Consider the following 21502-nt stretch of genomic DNA (forward strand, 5'->3'; position numbering starts at 1 on the left):
TGTGTGTGAAGTATCACATTTATGGATTTGCATACGTTGAACCACCCCTGCATATAAAGGAGAAATTCCACTTGGTCAGGGTTAATGATCTTTCTGATTTGTATTCTTTAGAAAATAATCATTTCTAAAAATCTGTAAATAAATGAGACAACTACAATCAAGAACAATACTGGAAGGGGTAGGAATGGAGCAGCATTCAACTTCGAGCATTAGCACCTTCAAAATATTAAAAATGTCATTTCAACAACAAAAAATTGAAGGATGAAAAGAAATAACTATGACTCATTCTTTCCTGGATAAAGTAGTCTGACATTGGACTTAGCAGACAATAACTGTAAAATAACTGTTCTAAATGTGCTCATGGAATTTAGAAGTTAGAAAACATGAACAAAGAGCTAATGGAAGCCAGAATAATGATGCATTACCAAATAGAGAATAGCAATAAAAATACAACAAAATTTAAAAAGGAAACTGTGCTGCTGAAAAGTATAATAATAAAAATTAAAAATTGCTAGAGATGTTTAACAGACTTGAGACCACAGAAGAGAAACAGCAAATGTCAAAACACGTCAATCAGGGTTTCTGCAGTTTTCATTATCAGATAATTATAGATTATTAGGAGGTACAGTGTGATAATTTGACACATGTATGCATGGCAATGCTCAAATCAGAATAATTAGCATTTCTTTGGAGTCTAGGAACTTCTCTCTTCTGGTACTTTATAAAACATATTAAACTGTTGTAAACTACAGTCACCATCCTGTGTGTAGAACACTGGAATTAAGTCTTCCTGACTGGTTGCTTGAGGAGCACACTTTTGGAAAATGCACAGAGCCCACAAGACCCTTGGACACCATCAAACACAGCAATATTACAGAATGTAAGTACACATAGGAGGAAAAAAAGAAAGGCACAGGGGAATCATTTGACATAGTCGTTACATTGCCCCTTACAATGCCTGCATCTTCTATCAGAGTGCCTGGGTTGAAGTTCCAGCTCAGTTCCAGCTTCCTGCTAATGGACACCTTGGAAAGTAGTGGGTGACAGCTAAAGTACCAGGGTCCCTAACACTTCTTTTTTTTAACTTTTATTTAATGAATATAAATTTCCAAGGTACAGCTTATGGATTACAATGGCTTTCCCCACCCATAACTTCCCTCCAACCCGCAAACCTCCCCTTTCCCTCTCCCTCCCCCCTTCCATTCACATCAAGATTCATTTTCAATTCTCTTTATATACAGAAGATCAGTTTAGTATATATTAAGTAAAGATTTCAACAGTTTGCACCCACATTCCCTAACACTTCTTTGCACTTTCCCTCTCCCTTTCAACAATAAAGGGGACGGTTATAGCCAAAAAAAAAAAAAAAAGAAAAGAAAGTAATTTGTGTAATTGTTGGATGTACAGTTGTATGCATCAAATTAAGATTATAAATTTTTTTTTGCTTTTTTGTTGATTTTTGGCTTTTTTTTTTAAACTTTTATTTAATGAATATAAATTTCCAAAGTACAGCTCATGGGTTACAATGGCTTCCCCCTCACAAAACTTCCCTCCCACCCACAACCCTCCCCTTTCCCGCTCCCTCTCCCCTTCCAATCACATCATGATTCATTTTCAATTCTCTTTATATACAAAAGATCAGTTTAGTATAAATTGGGTAACGATTTCAACAGTTTGCCCCCATATAGCAACACAAAGTGAGAAGAAAAAAAAAAAAACAAAAAATACTGTTGGAGTACTGGTTATAGCATTAAATAAGAGTGTACAGCACATTAAAGACAGAGATCCTACATAATATTTTTTTAAAAAATTAATTAATTTTCTATGTCATTTCCAATTTAACACCAGGTTTTTTTTTTCATTTCCAAATATCTTTATATACAGAAGATCGATTCAGTATATAATTAGTAAAGACCTCATCAGTTTGTACCCACGCAGAAACACAAAGTGTAAAAATACTGTTTCAGTACTAGTTATAGCATCACTGCACATTAGACAACACATTAAGGACAGATCCCACATGGGATGTAAGTACACAGTGACTCCTGTTGCTGGCTTAACAATTTGACACTCCTGCTCATGGCGTCAGTAATCTCCCTAGGCTCTAGTCATGAGTTGTCATGGCTATGGAAGCCTTTAGGGTTCGCTGACTTTGATCTTATTCCGATAGGGTCACAGTCAAAGTGGAAGTTCTCTCCTCCCTTCAGAGAAAGGTACCTCCTTCTTTGATGGCCCCATTCTTTCCACTGGGATCTCACTCACAGAGATCTTTCATTTAGGTCTTCTTCTTTTTTTTCTTTTCCATGGTATCTTGGCTTTCCATGCCTACAATACTCTCATGGGCTCTTCAGCCAGACCCGAATGCCTTAAGGGCTGATTCTGAGGCCAGAGTGTTGTTTAGGACATCTGCCATTCTATGAGTCTGCTATGTGTCCCACTTCCCATGCTGGATCTTTCTCTCCCTTTTTGATTCTATCAGTTAGTGTTAGCAGACACTTGTCTTGTTTGTGTGATCCCTTTGTTTCTTAGACCTATCCAAGCCATCGAATGTGAACTGAAATTGATCACTTGGACTAGTGAGATGGCATTGGTACATGCCACCTTGATGGGATTATATTGGAATCCCCTGGCACGTTTCTAACTCCACCATTTGGGGCAAGTCCGATTGAGCATGTCCCAAATTGTACATCTCCTCCCTCTCTTTTTCCACTCTGAAATTTAACAGGGGTCACTTTTCAGTTAACATTTAAACACCTAAGGATAATTGTGTGTTAATTACAGAGTTCAACCACTAGTACTAGAACAACAACAACAACAACAACAAATACTAAAAAGGATAAAGTATTACATTGTACATCTAGAGTCAGGACAAAAGCTGATCAGGTCATTGTTTCTTATAGTGTCCATTTCACTTCAACAGGTTTCCCCTTTGGTGCTCAGTTGTCGCCGATCAGGGAAAACAAATGATATCAAATTAAGATTATAAATTGTGTGCTACAAATATTGTAGATACTTATAAATTGTTTTGTCTGCTCATTTTGACAGTGAATACTAAGACAAGAGTGATTTTATTGTGAAATTTCCCATTGTAGTTGTGGACGACTTCATTTCTTCTTGTAGTTCTTTCATTTTACAATATAGGTTAAAGTTGCTAATTATCTTGGTAAAATGAATTCACATTATTTAATCATCTTCTTTGTCTCTGATTTCTATGTTACCAAAAAAAAATCATTCAATATCACATGACCGCATGAGATTTTTGGGCTAGTGTTTTTATTGTTTACCATCGTTCATGCTAAATTTTGTTTTATATATCTTTTTTAAAAATATTTACTTGACAGGTAGAATTACAGACAGTGAAAGAAAGAAACAGAGAAAAGGTCTTCCTTCCATTGGTTCACTCCCCAAATGGCTGCGATGGACAGAGCTGCACTGATCCAAAGCCAGGAGCCAGGTGCTTTTTCCTGGTCTCCCATGCAGGGGCCGGGGCCCAAGCACCTGGGCCATCCTCCACTGCTTTCCCAGGCCACAGCAGAGAGCTGGACTGGAAAAGGATCAACTGGGACTAGAACTGGTGCCCATATGCGCTGCAGGCAGAGGATTAACCTAGTTCACCATGGCGCCAACCCTTATAGATCTCTCTTTTATAAAAACAAATAGCTGTATTACTTTTGTTTGGAATGACAATCTCTGTCTGTAAATCATTTAAACCACCTACATATATTCTCAAATATATTTGAGTTGAATTCCTGCATATTATTTTGGGTTTACCAAGCCACCTAATTTGATCTTTGTTCCTTATTTCATATTGGCTTCTTATCTCATTTTTCTCTACTCATTTGGAGAATAAGACTCTATTGTTTTATTTGTTTCTTCAGAGATTGAACACACTTACAGAAATCAATCTTCTAGGCCAGCCCCACAGCTCACTAGGCTAATCCTCTGCCTGCGACACCAGCACCCCGGGTTCCAGTCCTGGCTGGGACACCAGATTCTGTCTTGGTTGCTCCTCTTCCAGTCCAGCTCTCTGCTGTGGCCAGGGAGTGCAAAGGAGGATGGCCCAAGTGCTTGGGCCCTGCACCCACATGGGAGACCAGGAGGAAGTACCTGGCTCCTGGCTTCAGACCAGTGTGGTGCGCCAGCTCTGATGGCCATTTGGGGGGTGAACCAACGGAAGGAATACCTTTTTCTCTGTCACTCTCTCTCACTGTCTGACTCTGCCTGTCAAAAAAAAAGACATCAATCTTCTTAGAAAAGCATGCACCACAGGTTAATCAGTATCTTTACCCTTAAACTAAATAATGCAAGAAACACAGGTCACTTTCTCTAGTTACATCTTTACAACCTACATGCAATTCTTGATGGGTGCTTTAATTGCATATCTTTGTTTAACTTTTATGTAATAAATATAAATTTCCAAAGTACAGCTTGTGGATTACAATGGCTTTACCCCCCCCATAACTTCCCTCCCACCTGCAAACTTCCCCTCCTCCCGCTCCCTCTCCTTTTCCATTCACATCAAGATTCATTTTCAATTCTCTTTATATACAGAAGATCAGTTTAGTATATGTTAAGTAAGGATTTCAACAGTTTGCACCCACACAGAAACATAAAGTGAACAATACTGTTTGAGTACTAGTTATAGCATTAATTCACATTGAACAACACATTACAGACACAGATCCTGCATGAGGAGTAAGTGCACAGTGACTCCTGTTTTTGACTTAACAAACTGACACTCTTGTTTATGGTGTCAGTAATTACCCCAGGCTTTTGTCATGAGTTGCCAAGGCTATGGAAGCCTTTTGAATGTGCTGACTCCGATCTTATTTAGACAGGGCCATAATCAAAGTGCAAGTTCTCTCCTCCCTTTAGAGAAAGGTACCTCCTTCTTTGATGGCCCGTTCTTTCCACTGGGATCTCACACGCATAGATCTTTCATTTAGGGTGTTTTTTTTTCCAGACTGTCTAGGCTTTCCACAATTGCATATCTTTTTAGCATAAATACATGTTTATCTACATTAACGTATGTCCACTATTCATTTCTGCTATTTATTCCTTCCAACATTTCTGGCTATGCTTTAAGAATTACTTTCCTTCTCCTTGAAAAATAGCCTTGCAAATATACTGCAAGTCTTTTGGTGACAATGTCTCTCTGTTTTTGTTGAAAAACCTTATATTGCCTTTATTACCAAATAATACTTAGCATATTAAAATCCAGGTTGTCATTTATTTCCGGTAACATTTTTAAGACACAGTTGTGTTATCTTTTGACTTTCTTGCTTTTGTTGAAGTCAAGCTCTTTCTCTGCCACTCTTTTGAAGACAAGCTGCCTTTTCAACTTTCTTTGGGTTCAGTGTTCTGAATTTTGTCTTCATTTCCTGCATTTTCATTTTGAAACATCAGGGAGTGTAATTAATCTTGTAGGGTTTCATTACATTACTTTTTTTTCCTTAGATTTTATTTTTTGGCCTACTCAATGTAATTCATAGATAAAATTGTAAAAACATGATAATAATTCTCTCCCCCTTCCTTCTCCCTCATAGCTTCCCTCCTGCTTCCTTGCTTGCTTTCATAGTTTTTGAGATAACATAATGTAGATTAACATTAAAGAGTTTAATGCACCACCAAATAAAGACTTAAAGAAGTAAAAAGACTCTAGTTTAGCAGGAATATAAGCATGGATTATAAATGGAATCAAATGAAAAGATGGCCATTTCATCAATATACAGTAAAATCTAATGTAACTAACCGAGCACCAAAAAGGAAACCTGTTGAAGTGAAATGGACATTATGAGAAACAGTGACTTGATCAGCCCTTGTCCTGACTGTTGATGTACAACTTAATACTTTATCCCTATTAGTATTTTTTTGTTCTTCTACTTAATACTATTGGTTGAACTCTTTAATTAACACACAATTATTCTTAGGTCTTTAAATTTAACTGAAAAGTGATCTCTGTTAAATATAAGAGTGGGAATAAGAGAGGGAGAAGATGTACAATTTGAGACATGCTCAAGCTGACTTGCCCCAAATGGTAGAGTAAGAAATGTGCCAGGGGATTCCAAAACAATTTCATCAACCTGGCATGTTCCAATGAATGCCATTTCACTAGCCCAAGTGATCAATTTCAGTTCATACTGGTAGGTCTAAGAGTCAAAGGGATGAGTGGTATTTGTCTTTTGGTATCTGGCTTATGCCACTCCACATGATGACCTCTACTTTCATCCTTTTTGAGGCAATTGGTAAATTTCATTTGTTTTATAGCTAAATAGCATTCTATTGCGTATAAAAATTACATTTTCTTTGCATCTGAATGTTTATAAAAGATTTATTTATTTGAAAGGCAGAGTGACAGAGAGGGAAACACACATGGAGAGATCTTCATCAGATGATTTACTCCCCAGATGTGCACAGCAACCAGTCCTGGGTCAGGCTAGGCAACAACTTCATCATTTGTGACAGGAACTCAAACACTCGGCCATAATTTTCTGCTTCCCAGGGTGCACATTAGCAGAAATTGAATTGTAAACATGGAGTAGCTGGACTGGAACTAGAGTCTTCAATGTAGAATAAAGGCAACCTGATCAGCGTCTCAACATGTATTCCAATCCTGACCAATTTTCATTTCTTTCTTTTTTTTTTTTTTGACAGGCAGAGTTAGACAGTGAGAGAGATAGACAAAGAGAAAGGCCTTCCTTCCGTTGGTTCACCCCCTAAATGGCCACTATGGCCAGCACGCTGCATCAATCGAAGGCAGAAGCCAGGTGCTTCCTCCAGGTCTCCCATGTGGGTACAGGTGCCCAAGCACTTGGGCCATCCTCCACTGCCTTCCCGTGCCACAGCAGAGAGCTGGACTGGAAGAAGAGCAACTGGGACAGAATACAGTGCCCCAACCAGGACTAGAACCCAGAGTACCAGTGCCACAGGTGGAGAGTTAGCTTAGTGAGCTGCGGTGCCGCCCTCCTTTTCATTTCTTTAAATAGACTTTCTTGAACTTTGCAGGGTGTTAGACTGATGAACATTTCTGAGTTCCAGCAGTCCTTATTGTTGAGATTCTTAGTATGCCTACTGTCCTCCTCATCTCGGCAAATATTTGAATTGCGTTCTTAGGATAACACTATACTTGAAAGAGGTGGAGCAGAGTGGTGAAAATGAGATGGGCTTAGGAGAATTATTTTGACTTTTATCTTGGCAATTCATTGTTGCTGTCACATATGAATCACTTCCTGAGCCTTCATTTTCCTTCTCAGTGGCAGGTCAAATGAGTCTAACATCTGAAGAATAACCACCCTTTGGGATATTTTACAGCTAAGGAAACTATCTCAAAATTATTTTTGCTTTAAGAGAACACCAACATTATGGGTTAATATTTGATTTTTTTTTTGATGTTTACATTATGGTTTGTAACTTAAAATGTTTTAATATATTTGTTTAAATTGAAAGTCCAAGAAAGGTGAGTGCATGGGCCGAAGCAGAACAAAGGAGAAATGGAAATCTCCTATGCACTGATTTATTCCCCAAATGCCTATAATAGCCAGGACTGGGTCAGGCAGAAGCCAGGAATCAAGAACACAATCTTGCCACATGGATAGCAGGAATAGAAGTACTTGAAGAACAACCATCTACCTCCCAGAAATGCATCAGCAGGAAGCTTGAATCAATAGAAATGCCAGAACTCACATTCAGGCACTCCTGTATGGTATGGGATAACACATTTTCTTTATACATTCAACTGATGATGCACACCTTTACTGATTCCTTATCTCAGATACTGGGACATGGGTGCTATAAACATGCTGGTGTTCGTGTTTCTGTGGTATATACCAAGAAGTGAGATTGCTGGATCATATGGCAAGTCAATTTCTAGTTATTTTAAGAAATCCTCAGACTGTTTTCCACTATGACCACACTAATTTAAGTCACTGTACAAGTGTTTCACTTCCTCCACACCCTCACCAGCACTTGTTACTGTCTTTTGGATTTCAGCCATTATGGCCGAGATGAGATAATATCTCATTGTGCATCTGATTTGCATTTCTCTTGTGGGTAGTGATGTTGAGCATTTTCTCATATATTCATTGGCCATTTATATTTCTTCCTTTGAGAACTGTTTATTTAGTTCCTTTGCCCCTTTCTTAACAGGAATGGCTGCTCTGTTGATTTCAAAGTAACAGATATGCTCTGGATATTAATCATGTGTCACTAGGTAACTCAAAACTATTTTTCCCATTCTACTGTATGTCCTTCCACTCCACTGATCATTTCCTTTACTGTGAAGATTCTGTGTTTGACATAATCCCATTTGTTCAGTTTTGCTTTTGTATCCTTGCTTTAGGAGTATTGTCCAAGAAGCTATCCCTTACACCAATGATTGGACTGTTTCCTCTAGGCTTTCTTCTAGTAACCTCATAGCCTCAGGTCTTTAATTTAAGTATCTGACCCATCTTAAGTTGATCTTTGTATATGGTGAAAAGTAAGAGCTCTACATTAATCCTACTACATACACAAATCCAAATTTGCCAGCACCACTTGTTGAAGATTTAATTCATACGCCAAAGTATGTGCTGAGACCTTTTGCGAAAAATCAGTTGGTTGTATGTAAAAGGATTGGTTTCTGGGCTCTCCATTCAGCTCCATTGATCCTTGAGTGGTTTTTAAGCCATTAGCATGCTATTTTAATTACTATAGCTCTGCATAGTAATACACAGCAGATGCTTGGATGTCAAGTACTGTGATGTCCCAGCTTGATTATTTTTTCCTTAGGATTTCAATGGTTATTATGAGTCTTTTGAAATTACATATAACTAATATTTTCTTTCTAATTCTGTAGAGTGTCATTGGTATTTTGATAAGCATTGTATTGAATTTGTAGATTGCAGTTAGTATAGATATCTTAATATTAATTCTTCTGAACCAGAGGCAATAAATATGTTTCCTTTAATTTGTGTATCCTTGCTGATATATTTCATCAATGTTTCACAACTTCCATTTAAAAAGCATTCATTTCTTCGGTAAATTTATTGCAAAGTATTTTATTTTTCTGGTTCTTGTGAATGGGAGTTCTTGATTTCACTTCATTGAGTTCACCATTAGTGTACAAAACCTACTGTTTTGCATGTTTATTTTATAACCTGCAACTTTACTGAATTGGTTTATCAATTCTAACAGATTTCTGGTGGAGAGCTTAGGTTTTTGCAAAAACATCATGTCATCTGCAAACTTCCACGGTTCCACATTTGGGACCCTTTCTTTCTCCTCCATAATTACTCTTGTCAATTCTTTCATTTGTTTATTAAATGAATAAGAGTGGGGAAAGTGGAAATCCTTGTCTTTTTCCAGATCTGAGGGCAGATGCTTTCAGATTTTCCCATTCAGTATGGTATTGGCTGTTGCTTTGTCACATTTAACCTTACCACTTTGAGGCACAAGTTTTCTATTACTTTGTGTATTGCTTTTTTTGAATCAAGATGGAATATAGAATCTTATCAAGTACTTTCTCCGCATACATTGAGATGATCATGTGGCTTTTCTTCTTCATTCTGTTGTGATTTATGACATCTATTGACTTGCTTGATTCATATACTTGCATTTCTGTGATAAATCACACTTCATTAGGATGTACTATCTTTTTAATGTGGCTTTAGATTTGGTTTTCTAGTGTTTTGTTGAAACTATGTTCTTCATAAGGAGTTTGGCAGAGTTCCATTGTGCTCAAGATTCTGAAATCATTTGAAAAGGATTAGAGTCAGTTCCTCTTTAAATGTTTTATACAACACAGTAGAATTGTTTCCAGATCCTGGACTTTTCCTTGAATGAAAAGTTTTCATTACTGCTCAATCTCATTGCTTGTTGTGGATCTATTTATCCTGTCCCTGTATTCTTAATTTGGTAGGTCATATGTATCAAGGAATTCATCCAGTTCTTCAAAGTTTTCCAGTTTATAAGCATGTAGATGTTCAGTTGCATCTCATGATCGCTTGAATTTCAGTGGTGTTGGTTGAAATGTCTCCATTTTATTGTAACTTTCATGATGCTTACTTCTAATACAAGACTCACTCCAAAATGTCTTGTAAGGTTGGCCTGATGGCAGTGTATTCTATCAGTTTGGGTACAGTTACCATAAGCTACAAAGATAATCATTAACCAAGTAAATCTAAGACAAGATTTCCACTTTTCTGTCATTTTTCTTTCCTCCAAGACTTGTGCAAACAGTGATGTGCCTGGGTATCCTGAGCTTCCTAATCTGCTTTGTAGATCATGTTACTTTCTAAACAGTACAAATTCAATTTGGCAGACATGTGCTCAAATTTGAAAAAAATTCATTATAATATATAAAATATAAAAATATAAAAGATATATATATATAAAATATAAAAATATAAAAGATCACTCTGCAAGACAGATCTTAGACAGATCTTAGAATTCTTGGGTAAATACTGTCTTGATGAAATTCCTCTAGTTAAGGAATGAGAGAAGAAGGATTAGGAGCAAGATAAGCAAAACAAGAGGGTAATCTCTGACGAAGGCTCACGAAGAAACTCTGGAGCATATGCCTGTCTTGCTGATCTGTTTGTTCAAAGGAACTGTGTTGAATTATCCTACCTTACCCACACAAAAATACAACTATACTACAGATAAAGGATTGATAACCAGAATCTACAAAGAAATCAAGAAAATCCACAACAACAAAACAAACAACCCACTTAAGAGATGGGCCAAGGACCTCAATAGACATTTTTCGAAAGAGGAAATCCAAATGGCCAACAGACACATGAAAAAATGTTCAAGATCACTAGCAATCAGAGAAATGCAAATCAAAACCACAATGAGGTTCCATCTCACCCCGGTGAGAATGGCTCACATTCAGAAATCTACCAACAATAGATGCTGGAGAGGATGTGGGGAAAAGGGGACACTAACTCACTGTTGGTGGGAATGCAAACTGGTTAAGCCACTATGGAAGTCTGTCTGGAGATTCCTCAGAAACCTGAACATAACCCTACCATACAACCCAGCCATCCCACTCCTTGGAATTTACCCAAAGGAAATTAATTTGGCAAATAAAAAATCCATCTGCACATTAATGTTTATTGCAGCTCAATTCACAATAGCTAAGACCTGGAACCAACCCAAATGCCCATCAACAGTAGACTGGATAAAGAAATTATGGGACATGTACTCCATAGAATACTATACAGCAGTAAGAAAAAACGAAACCCAGTCATTTGCAACAAGATGGAGCAATCTGGAAAACATCATGCTGAGTGAATTAAGCCAGTCCCAAAGAGAAAAATATCATTTGTTTTCCCTGATCAGTGACAACTGAGCGCCAAAGGGGAAACCTGTTAAGTGAAATGGACACTATAAGCAACAATGAACTGATCAGCTCCTGTCCTGACTTTAGATGTACAATGTAATACTTTATCCTTTTTAGTATTTGTTGTTGTTGTTGTGGTTCTAGTACTATTGGTTGAACTCAGTAATTAACACACAATTATTCTTAGGTGTTTAAATTTTAACTGAAAAGTGATCCCTGTTAAATCTAAGAGTGGAAAAAGAGAGGGAGGAGATGAAGAGCTATGGGTTATTTAACTATGTGCTTATTTTCAAAGACTTGAATAATCACCTTGTAACAATGATCAGATTTGGTCTATGTTATGTCATGATTTTAAGGAATCTTATTTCAACCAGATATTTTGGATTTTGATATTGGTCTATTATGCTATGTTATATGTGCGTACATATTGTATGTCCACATGGGGAAATTTTATTAAGAGTTTTATTTTAAATGGCTTTTAGATAAGATTGTCTATAAATTTAAGCTGCTAAAATCAATCAAAGATACATTTTAATTTGTATGACCTGAATCTGCGTATCATATGTTTTAAACTTGTTGGTAGAAAGAAACTAAAAACATTTTATATGGTTGTGCTTAAGTTTACTGGTTAAACAAACTACACCATGTTAGATATTTAAGAGGTGTTTTCAAATACATGATTCTTAAAATTTATAGAAGGCATTGGACCTTCTGGTAAATGTTTTATTAAGTTCTTATCTAAGGGTTGAAATGGTTTGCTAAGTATTCATGTAATATTGCTATTGTCAGCAAGTGATCTAGGACTTGCTCCCTCATTTCTCTATTCTAAGCCCAACTTTTTCTTTCACTTCTCTATTCTCTTCAAGGTAGGGAACTAATTCTATTATGAAGGAATCTGTGGGACGCACAATTTAATCTTTAGACCTTATAAGAGATGGCTGACATTTTTCTGTAATAGCATAGCCAAAATAAGAACTTAACTAATAATCTCATAGCTAGATTCACATCGCCATCAGCGAAGTATACAGTAAGTAGAAAAAAAAACCTCCCTTTCAGACCAAAGGGAAAGAAAGTTTTAAAGTGAGAATATAATTTTCCTCATGGGCATTGTCTACCTTAGAAAAACTACTACAGAACATGCCTGTGACTATAGACTTGTAGTTCAGGCCACCGAAGATTAAAGATGGGACACGGGCACTCCCTTGACTTGCATCCTCTGGTCTGCTTTAACACAAACCAGGAGGAAAAGAAAGCTAGGCATCAGAAGCAATGGGTGGCAGGCCTATTAATGGCTGATCTGTACAGTGATCTGCCCTCAAGGAGACCCAACAGGCCAGTCCACTGCAGTGGCTTTCAATGTGGTAAGCCTGGGCTTCAGCAGAAGTCAGCTTGTGAAGAGCCCTGGCAGCTCTGCCAAGAGTTGGATCACTGGAAATGGACCTGCCCTGGAGTCGAAGGATGCCCAGGTCAGAGCCACAGATCTTACTGGCTCTAAGCTGAAAAGCCCTTCACTCAGCCCAACTTCCAAAGTGACCACTGCAGCTGAGGGTATGGTCAAGTAGGGTCAGCAACATTGCAGGCAGAACTGTAAATTTCTTGTTAGAGATGCCACCGGCCTTGACCTGGCCAGCTCTCCTCCCAGGCCAGCCAAGTAATGAAAGTCAACAGAGTGCCTTCCCCTAGGAGGTTCACACCTCCCTTAGGATATACCCCATGTGAAGAGATAGATAGGTCTGGGCCTCTTAACTTACAAGGCCTAAAGCCCACCAGATTATTATCAAGCCCCTTCTATCAGGTTCTATTTGCCTCTCAATCAGAAAAATTACTTGTAGCTTAGACAGCACCTTTCTTAGCTCCTCTAATAATGACTCTGTCCTTTGTTCTAGACCCTGTCTAGTGCACTTGAGCCTCATTCCTTTGTAATCATAACCTCTACTCTACCACCAATGGCTCTACTCCCAACCTGTGTGTACTGATGGTCCTCTTCCCCACTTAATGCTGTATAATTGTTCAGACCTGGTTAAGGCCACTCTTAGGATCATTGGTTACTATCCTCACCCTGTCTTTTATGACCTTGTCTAAATATGATCAGAGTTGGGGAACTTGGAAGGCTTCCATAGCCTTGGCAACTCATGACGACAGCCTAGGGTGGTTACTGGCGCCATAAACTAGAGTGTCAATTTGTTGGGTCAACAACAGGAGCCACTGTGCGCTTGCTCCTGATGTGGGATCTCTGTCCTTGATGTACTGTACATTTTGATTTAATGCTATAACTAGTACTCAAACAGTATGTTTCACTTTGTGTTTCTATGTGGGTGCAAACTGTTGAAGTATTTTATACTAAATTGATCTTCTGTATATAAATAGAATTGAAAATGAATCTTGATGTGAATGGAAGGGGAGAGGGAGCGGGAGAGGGGAGGGTTGCGGGTAGGAGGGAAGTTATGGGTGGAGGAAGCCATTGTAATCCATAAGCTATATACTGGAAATTTATATTCATTAAATAAAAGTTAAAAAAAATACAATAGAATGAAACCTGAGAGCATCTGAGCAGAGCACCAATACTGTTCAGTATGCCAGGCCAACCAAACCTTTGTAAGTTATATTCATAAAATCTTACAAGAAAAACAAAATCTCTGATATTTAACAGAAACTGATTTTAAATTACATACATATATGTGATAACATTGAACATTTAGGTGATATGTAAACATTTAATAGTCCATTTCGGTTTTGTATTACTTAACATAGAGCATTAGTAGCTATAACAGAGCCAGAAAATAATGGCAATTTAAACAAGATTAGAGTTTATAAGGAGATAGAGTGGGTACATTTATGCAATTTTTTCAAGAGAAAAGTTGATTCCAATCTGTGCCATCCTCATCCATGAAGCCTATGATATATATACTACACTGCAGCCAGAAGGAAAGGGAAAACGTATGGAGAACAAGATGTTTGCCTTTAGAATTCAGACCAGAGGTGATTCATATAATTTCTGCTCATATGTCATCAGGTATAACTTCATCACCTGATCCCAAATACATGTGAGGGAAGTTGAAAAATGCATTTTTTATATTCCCAGAAAAATTCTAAGGTTTGCCTTTTTTTTTAACTGATGAAAGATGGACAGCTAACATTGCTATACACTCATATAATGTGAGTAAATTTATGCCATTATTAGTTGGCAAGAGGTTTTTTGCTTTTATGAGGATCATCACAGGCAACTACACAGTGAGCACACTGAAAAATCTACATGGCCATACCTAGAAATCCTGTTTATGGTATTTTAAATACAATTTTAGTTTAGCTAACGCTGACTCCTTAGTCATAAAGCGATCTATAAATATTGCCTCTGTTTAATTATATTCCAGGAATACAGAGACAAGAGTAAGAATGGGGGTTATTTAAGTTTTAAACTTTACTAGGGAATTTTTAGAAAGTGATTATGTTAATAAATAAAATAAGAACCAAAACAAAGCTTGTCAGAGCAGTAAGTGATAAACTCTGGCAAGGAGGAAAAATTAATGTTTGGTCTCAAGGAAAGAGTGGGGTTAAGAAAAGATAGATTGTTCCTAAGGAAAGGATATTTTCCACAGATATATATAGCATGATAAATGTATTTTTATAAATAAATATAGCCAATAACTGCTTTGAAAGTAGTAATAAATCACACAACTCACTTTTTCACCTACATAAATGTTGTAGTCATTTGAGTATTTTCCTAAGCTCATGGTATCATTGTTAAAACTTGATAATTCCTTGTTTTCATTCCCTAATTTGTAAAGAATATGCTGAAATTGAACAGTAGATTCCAGAGGCTCAATTCCATAGGAAACATTTTCAAATTGCAGTATTCCTCTGTAAAATTAAATAAACAGTTTTAGGTGCTTTTCATCCAATCTGTATACTGTAATACTTTTAGTCCAGTATTTTGGTCCAAACTCTGTTTTACAGATGAATCCAAAGGATGAAGGTATCCCTAAACAACAAAATTAACTTTCCATTTAAACTTTTTTTCCACATTAATAAAAGCAGCAGCAATTACCAAATCAGTTATTAGGTATACAAGAAAATACCTAGTCAATTGTTGCACACACAAAATTACAGCAATCAATTAATTCCCCTATTTTTCTAAGTCAATGACTTAATTAAAGCTAAGGAAATGGAAACCTTCATGGATTTCCTTCCAATGCTTTTGAAAAATTATTATGCTATTTAATAACAAACTATGTACCATAAGAAATGTTATTTATAAAAATAAAATTTAGCAGTAATTATTAAGTAACATTAATTTTGTTAGATGCATGCTCTGAATAAGAAAAACAGCAAGATCTAATGAGCAAAAAATTTGTGCAACTCTCCTTCCCTGAATACAGGTAACAGTTCAAGTCATTTCCCCCTAAAAAACAAATTTCCTGTCCAAAATTCAGAGCTCCAAGTATGAAGCACCATAGAACATCTATGAAAACAAGGCTCTGACATCACAAAATGAAAGTGGATAATTTTCTGACAGAATGGAAAATTCTCAAAGCACTGAGGATGAAAGCCAAAAATTCTTGGAGACATCATAATAGTAATATTACAAAAATATGAGTACTACATTTATTTATTTATATATAATTTGCCTCTTCTCTGTAAAGACAATTTCCTTGAGAAAATAAAATGACTTGTTTCTCTTACATCCCCAAACACTATAATACATAGCTTTATAAATTCTCTATTTGCTGAAAAACCACACAATCTTAAATTTAGCTTCTCCCATTCTAGTCAAGCATCGCTGGATGCTGTTTCTGTACTAAAAAAGAAAATAAGTGAGCAAGGAAAAATAAGAAGTCTGTAGGATGTTAGAAATGTCTCTACTCAGTGGGGAAAGTGACAAGAAATAAGAAAAATAGCAATATGTTAAGCAGAGGAGTATGCCACTGAATAATCTTGACATAAGAATCCTCCTCCAGATCCAAATTCAATATAAACAATAAATTTGCTGCAAACATCGTAACAATTGTGTTCCGTAATCAAAGACAAAAAACAAATAACCTGAGTCCAGAGCATGTGCTGAGCGTGACAATCGAATTTGGATATCCTTCAACATACCCTTGATAGTAGCACTGAGGCTAGGAAAGAAAGAAAATGGTTATTTGGGAATTGAAAAAACTTTCTAATGAGTTTCTATTACTATACTTGATGGAACTTATGAACATTTTTCACAAGATATCTAGTTTACTACAGTATGAGTAAAATGACATTGACAAGAAAGAGACTTCATATATTTGTCACTTTTACTACATTAACTACTATTCATAAATCATGATTTGGATTACAGTTTTATGGGCTGCTTCCAAAGTGTCATCTCATATTTCACATAAATACTTTACATATAAAATCTGTCAATTAAAAGATAAACATTGTGAATCTTAATTTTTTAAATCCCTACAAACTATTAAGTGTGTGTGTATATATATATATATATGTGTGTATATATATATATATATATATATATAAAACAATGATTCAGAAAGTTTAAAGAATTAAATAAACCTTGACAACACAGACAAAAAGGATGATTATGAAACTGCATTAAAACAGGAAATGTAGACCATGAGGCAAGAAGTATCTCTAGAGAAAAATATGGACAGTAAAATATTATAAACATGATTTGTATCTAATAATTGATAATTCAAGCATTCAAAATATACAGATTTGAACTGTATACCTAATTAATAAATGTAGAAAACTGTATCTGGGGCCTGCACTATGGCGCAGTGGGTTAATGCCCTGGCCTAAAGCGCTGGCATCCCATATGGACGCCCATTCTAGTCCCATCTGCTCCACTTCCGATCCAGCTCTCTGCTATGGCCTGGGATAGCAGTAGAGGATGACCCAAGTCCTTGGGCCCTGCACCCACATGGGAGACCCAGAAGAAGCTCCTGGCTCCTGGCTTTGGATCGGCGCAGTCCTGGCCTTTGCGGCCAATTGGGGAGGGAACCAATGGAAGGAAGACCTCTCTCTCTCTCTCTCTCTCTCTCTCTCTCTCTCTCTCTCTCTCTTTCTCAGCCTCTCCTCCATCTGTATACTCTCAAGTAAAAAATAAATCTTTTATAAAAAAAGAGAAAGCTATATCTAAAAATCATGGGATTCAGTTTCTAAAGACATATAGAATATTTACAAAATCAAACCATATTCTGGGCAATAAAGCAGGACTCAACAAATTTAAAAGGGCAAATATCTCACAGAGTTTGGTTTTTGACCACAATAAAATTAAGCTAATGACACACAGGGCAGAAAGCATTGCCGCAGGGGCTGTGGTAATGTACATGAGAAGCAGGTTATAATACCACTTGAAACACCTGCATCCCACTGTCTACTGCCATATTTCTGATACAATTTCCATCTAATATAACAGGGAATGTTTGTGCCTCTGCCACCCACGTAGGGGGCCCTAGATGGAGGTCCTGGATCCTGGCTTCCTCCTGGCCCAGCACTGGTTATTGAGGCAATTTGGGGAGCGAATCAGTGATCTCTCTTCTCTTCTCTCTCTCTTTGCCTTTCAAATACGATAATTTAAGCAAAAATAACATTGTCAAAGAAATAAAGGACAGATTATATAGTTTCCAAGATTCAAATGACATTATAATTTTTTTTGATAGGCAGAGTGGATAGTGAAACAGAGAGAGACAGAGAGAAAGGTCTTCCTTTTTGCATTGGTTCACCCTCCAATGTCCGCTGCGGCCAGCACGCCCCAACCAGGACTAGAACCCGGTGTGCTGGCGCCGCAGGCGGAGGATTAGCCTGTTAAGCCACGGTGCTGGCCGCATTATAAATTTTGATGTAAACAACTGCAAGATTTCTTAATAACACATTATGATGGAATTAAGGGAAGGAAAGCAAGCAAGCAAAATGGCCAATAAAAGTGAAGAAACATGGTAGCCTGTTCAATATTTCAGCAGGTTTTAATTTTCAACCAAATGAATTTTGAGCGATGTCCTAGGCACTGTATTTATATAAATAAACAGATCAAAAACTTTCCCCTCATATAGATTTATATTTTACTGGGGAGACAAAAAGTAGATAAAATAGTTAACACAGCACATATTAATAAATACCATGGAGAAATATAAAACATGTAAAGGAAATGCAGAGAGTACCAAGGATAGGTGTACAATATAAAATAGGAACTAGTGGAGAACTCATAGGGGAATTTTGATCCCAGACCTCATATCAGTGAATGAAGGCAGAGGTAGAGGGTGAATTCTGATATATAGGTGGAAAGACAGAGTTGGTAGGATTTATTAATGGATAGTATGGGAGGTATAAAAAAAGGTTTATAAAAAAGACATATGTATTCTTGTCCAAAAACCATCTCTATCCATTTTCTTATTCTTTATTTTCATTTATTTAACAAAATATATATAAATGAATTACTAAATAACATCTCGGATCTAAGGACTATGAAAGATGCTAAGCAAATCTAGATTTTCTTTATTAAAAATTCAAGAAAAATTAATAACAAATGATTAAATATACCCATTGTGAATCTTATTCAATGTACAAAATGGTTTTTAATGTCTTTAAATTCCAGAACTTACATCTTACCTGAATATGCGAAGAATGAGAACTCTCAGATCCTTGATTATACAAATAAACCATAAAAGTATCCACTAAAAAATATCTGAATATAAGAGAGAACTTTGTTATTCTTTCTGAAACATAAAGCATTGATCAGTGAACTGATAATTTCAGATAAAGCTAACCCATTCTTGTGTGTGTAAATGGAGTTTCACTGGAAGATAGCCACACTCATTCATTTACATATTGTCTATGATGGGTTTCAAGATACAACAGCAAAGTTAAGTCATTCTGACAGATCCTACATGGCCTTGAAAGCCTGAAATATTTACTCTCTGGACCTTTGGAAAAAATGTTTATCAACACTTTTTTACTTTTTTATGTTTTGTTTTGTTTTGTTTTGACCGTCAGAGTGGACAGTGAGAGAGGGAGACAGAGAGAAAGGCCTTCCTTTGCCATTGGTTCACCCTCCAATGGCTACCGCTGCAGGCACGCTGTGGCTTGCGCACTGCGCTGATCCAAAGGCAGGAGCCAGGTGCTTCTCCTGGTCTCCCATGGGGTGCAGTGCCCAAGGACTTGGGCCATCCTCCACTACCTTCCCAAGCCATAGCAGAGAGCTGGCCTGGAAGAGGGGCAACCGGGACAGAATCCGATGCCCCGACAGGGACTAGAACCCGGTGTGCCAGCCCCGCAAGGCAGAGGATTAGCCTATTGAGCCGCAGTGCTGGCCCCCACTTTTTTATGTTTTATAAAGGTTTTTATTTATTTATTTGAGAGATAGAGTTACAGACAGTGAGAGGGAGAGACAGAGAGAAAGGTCTTCCATCTGCTGGTTCACTCCCCAACTGGCCACAATGCCCGGAGCTGCTCAGATCTGAAGCCAGGAGCCAGGAAGACCGGTGCAGGGGCCCAAGGACTTGAGCCATCTTTTACTGCTTTCCCAGGCAATAGCAGAGAGCTGCATTGGAAGAGGAGCAACTGGGATTAGAACCGGCACCCATATGGGATGCTGGTGCCACTGGCAGAGGATTAACCTACTGTGCCACAGTGCTGGCCTACTATCAACCCTTGTATAAACGAGGTATTTTCTTTTCAGATATATTTAAATATTATGCAAATAAATAAAAAATTTTAACATATATTTTTTAATTTTTCTCTGTTCTTCTTTCCTCACTCATTCCCCACTCCTTCCATCTCTTTCCTTAATCCTTCCATTTCTTATTTTCATTAAGGGAAATAAGAAGAGGCTGCAACAACAAGGGGGGAAGTACTTTAAATTTTATAGCACTGTGAACTAATTGAAATAGTATGACAATTTCCAGATATTCCAATGGAAAACCTACACCTATACAAATGTATTACTTTTATAATGAAGTGAAAGATTATGTAACACACATATCCATCTCACTATATGTACTAAAACTTCCATGTTCAACCTTCTCTGGTATCATTCCTTACACATATTATGATGTTTTACTTATACTTCCTCATCTATCTGCATGCTCACTCTTCAACCCATGGAAAGATTAAACTACCCAGTTGCCTCTGTTGTGATGCCTCCACAGAAACCAGTCTCAAAAAGGTTACAAATGACCCCCTATTGTCAAATTGCAAAAGGAATTTTAAAGTCAAATACTCTATATTGAAGCACTCCATACTGCTGACTACATTTCCCTTTTTTGAAGCACTTCATCAGTTTTAGCAATAACATTTCCTCCTGGTTTCTCACATGTCTTCTCGTCTACTTTTGTAAGTTTGTTTTCTAATCCTTAAAGTTTGCCACAGTATTCAATTAATTTTTAAAGACTTATTTTACTGCTCTGAAAGGCAAAGTGTTATAGAAAGACAGACAGAGTCAGAGGAACAGGGAGAAAGAGATCTTCCATTCACTTGTTCATTAAAAAATTAATAAATAACCTCTGCAAAGGCTAGGGCAGGGCCATGCTGAATCCAGGATCCTCAGGATCCTGGATCTCTAGCTGAGTCTCCTATGGATGGCAGGGGCCATATTCAATTGCTTTTCCCTGGCATATTACCTGAGCATGGATCAGAAGTGAGGCAGCTGAGACTTGAAGTAGAGTTTATATGAGATGCCAGTGACAGAATGTCAGCTTAACACACTGCACCACAATGCTGGCCCCAATTGCATGAATTAAAGGCTATTTTTCCTTCTCACTTTTAACATTTATCCTTACTTCTATGGATTTATTTCCCTCATTCTGTGGCTTCACTGAAAAAAAGAAGATGGGCATTGCAGGATATTTTGAAATTAAGTATGTGATACCTCCATATCAGATCCTTTTGGTTCAAGATTATTTTGGCTATTCAGGGCCTTTGGTAGTTCCATAGGAATTTTAAGATTTTTTTTTCTCTAAGAAAAATGTCATTGGGATGTTACTAGTGATTACATCAATTGTATAGCTTTCTATCAATAGTAGGAATATTTTAACGATATTAATTTTGGGGCGGCTCCAAGATGGCAGAATAGGGAGGGAGTGCACTGATAGTTCAGGAAAAGATATTATATTAAAAGTGGAGATACTGTAATTTCAGAGAAGAGTTAGTGAAAAAACTGCAGAGGAAACTCTTCTGGAACTAGGGGACATGGTGGACCTA

The 21502-nt window shown here is 37.1% G+C and overlaps 1 protein-coding gene across 1 annotated transcript in view; it reads right to left on the bottom strand.

The window, feature by feature from the left end:
• Positions 1-21502, bottom strand: part of LOC133775472 (disintegrin and metalloproteinase domain-containing protein 32-like) — a 206235-nt gene that overhangs the window by 168929 nt on the left and 15804 nt on the right. The window contains exons 4-6 of the mRNA XM_062213813.1: positions 18914-18989; positions 16358-16434; positions 15001-15178 (exon numbers count right to left, since the gene is read on the bottom strand). Of these exons, the coding sequence (XP_062069797.1) occupies positions 15001-15178; positions 16358-16434; positions 18914-18989 (331 nt within the window). The remainder of the gene's footprint in view (positions 1-15000; positions 15179-16357; positions 16435-18913; positions 18990-21502) is intronic.

Source organism: Lepus europaeus, chromosome 16 (genome assembly GCF_033115175.1).
Source record: "Lepus europaeus isolate LE1 chromosome 16, mLepTim1.pri, whole genome shotgun sequence".
Classification (NCBI taxonomy): domain Eukaryota; kingdom Metazoa; phylum Chordata; class Mammalia; order Lagomorpha; family Leporidae; genus Lepus; species Lepus europaeus.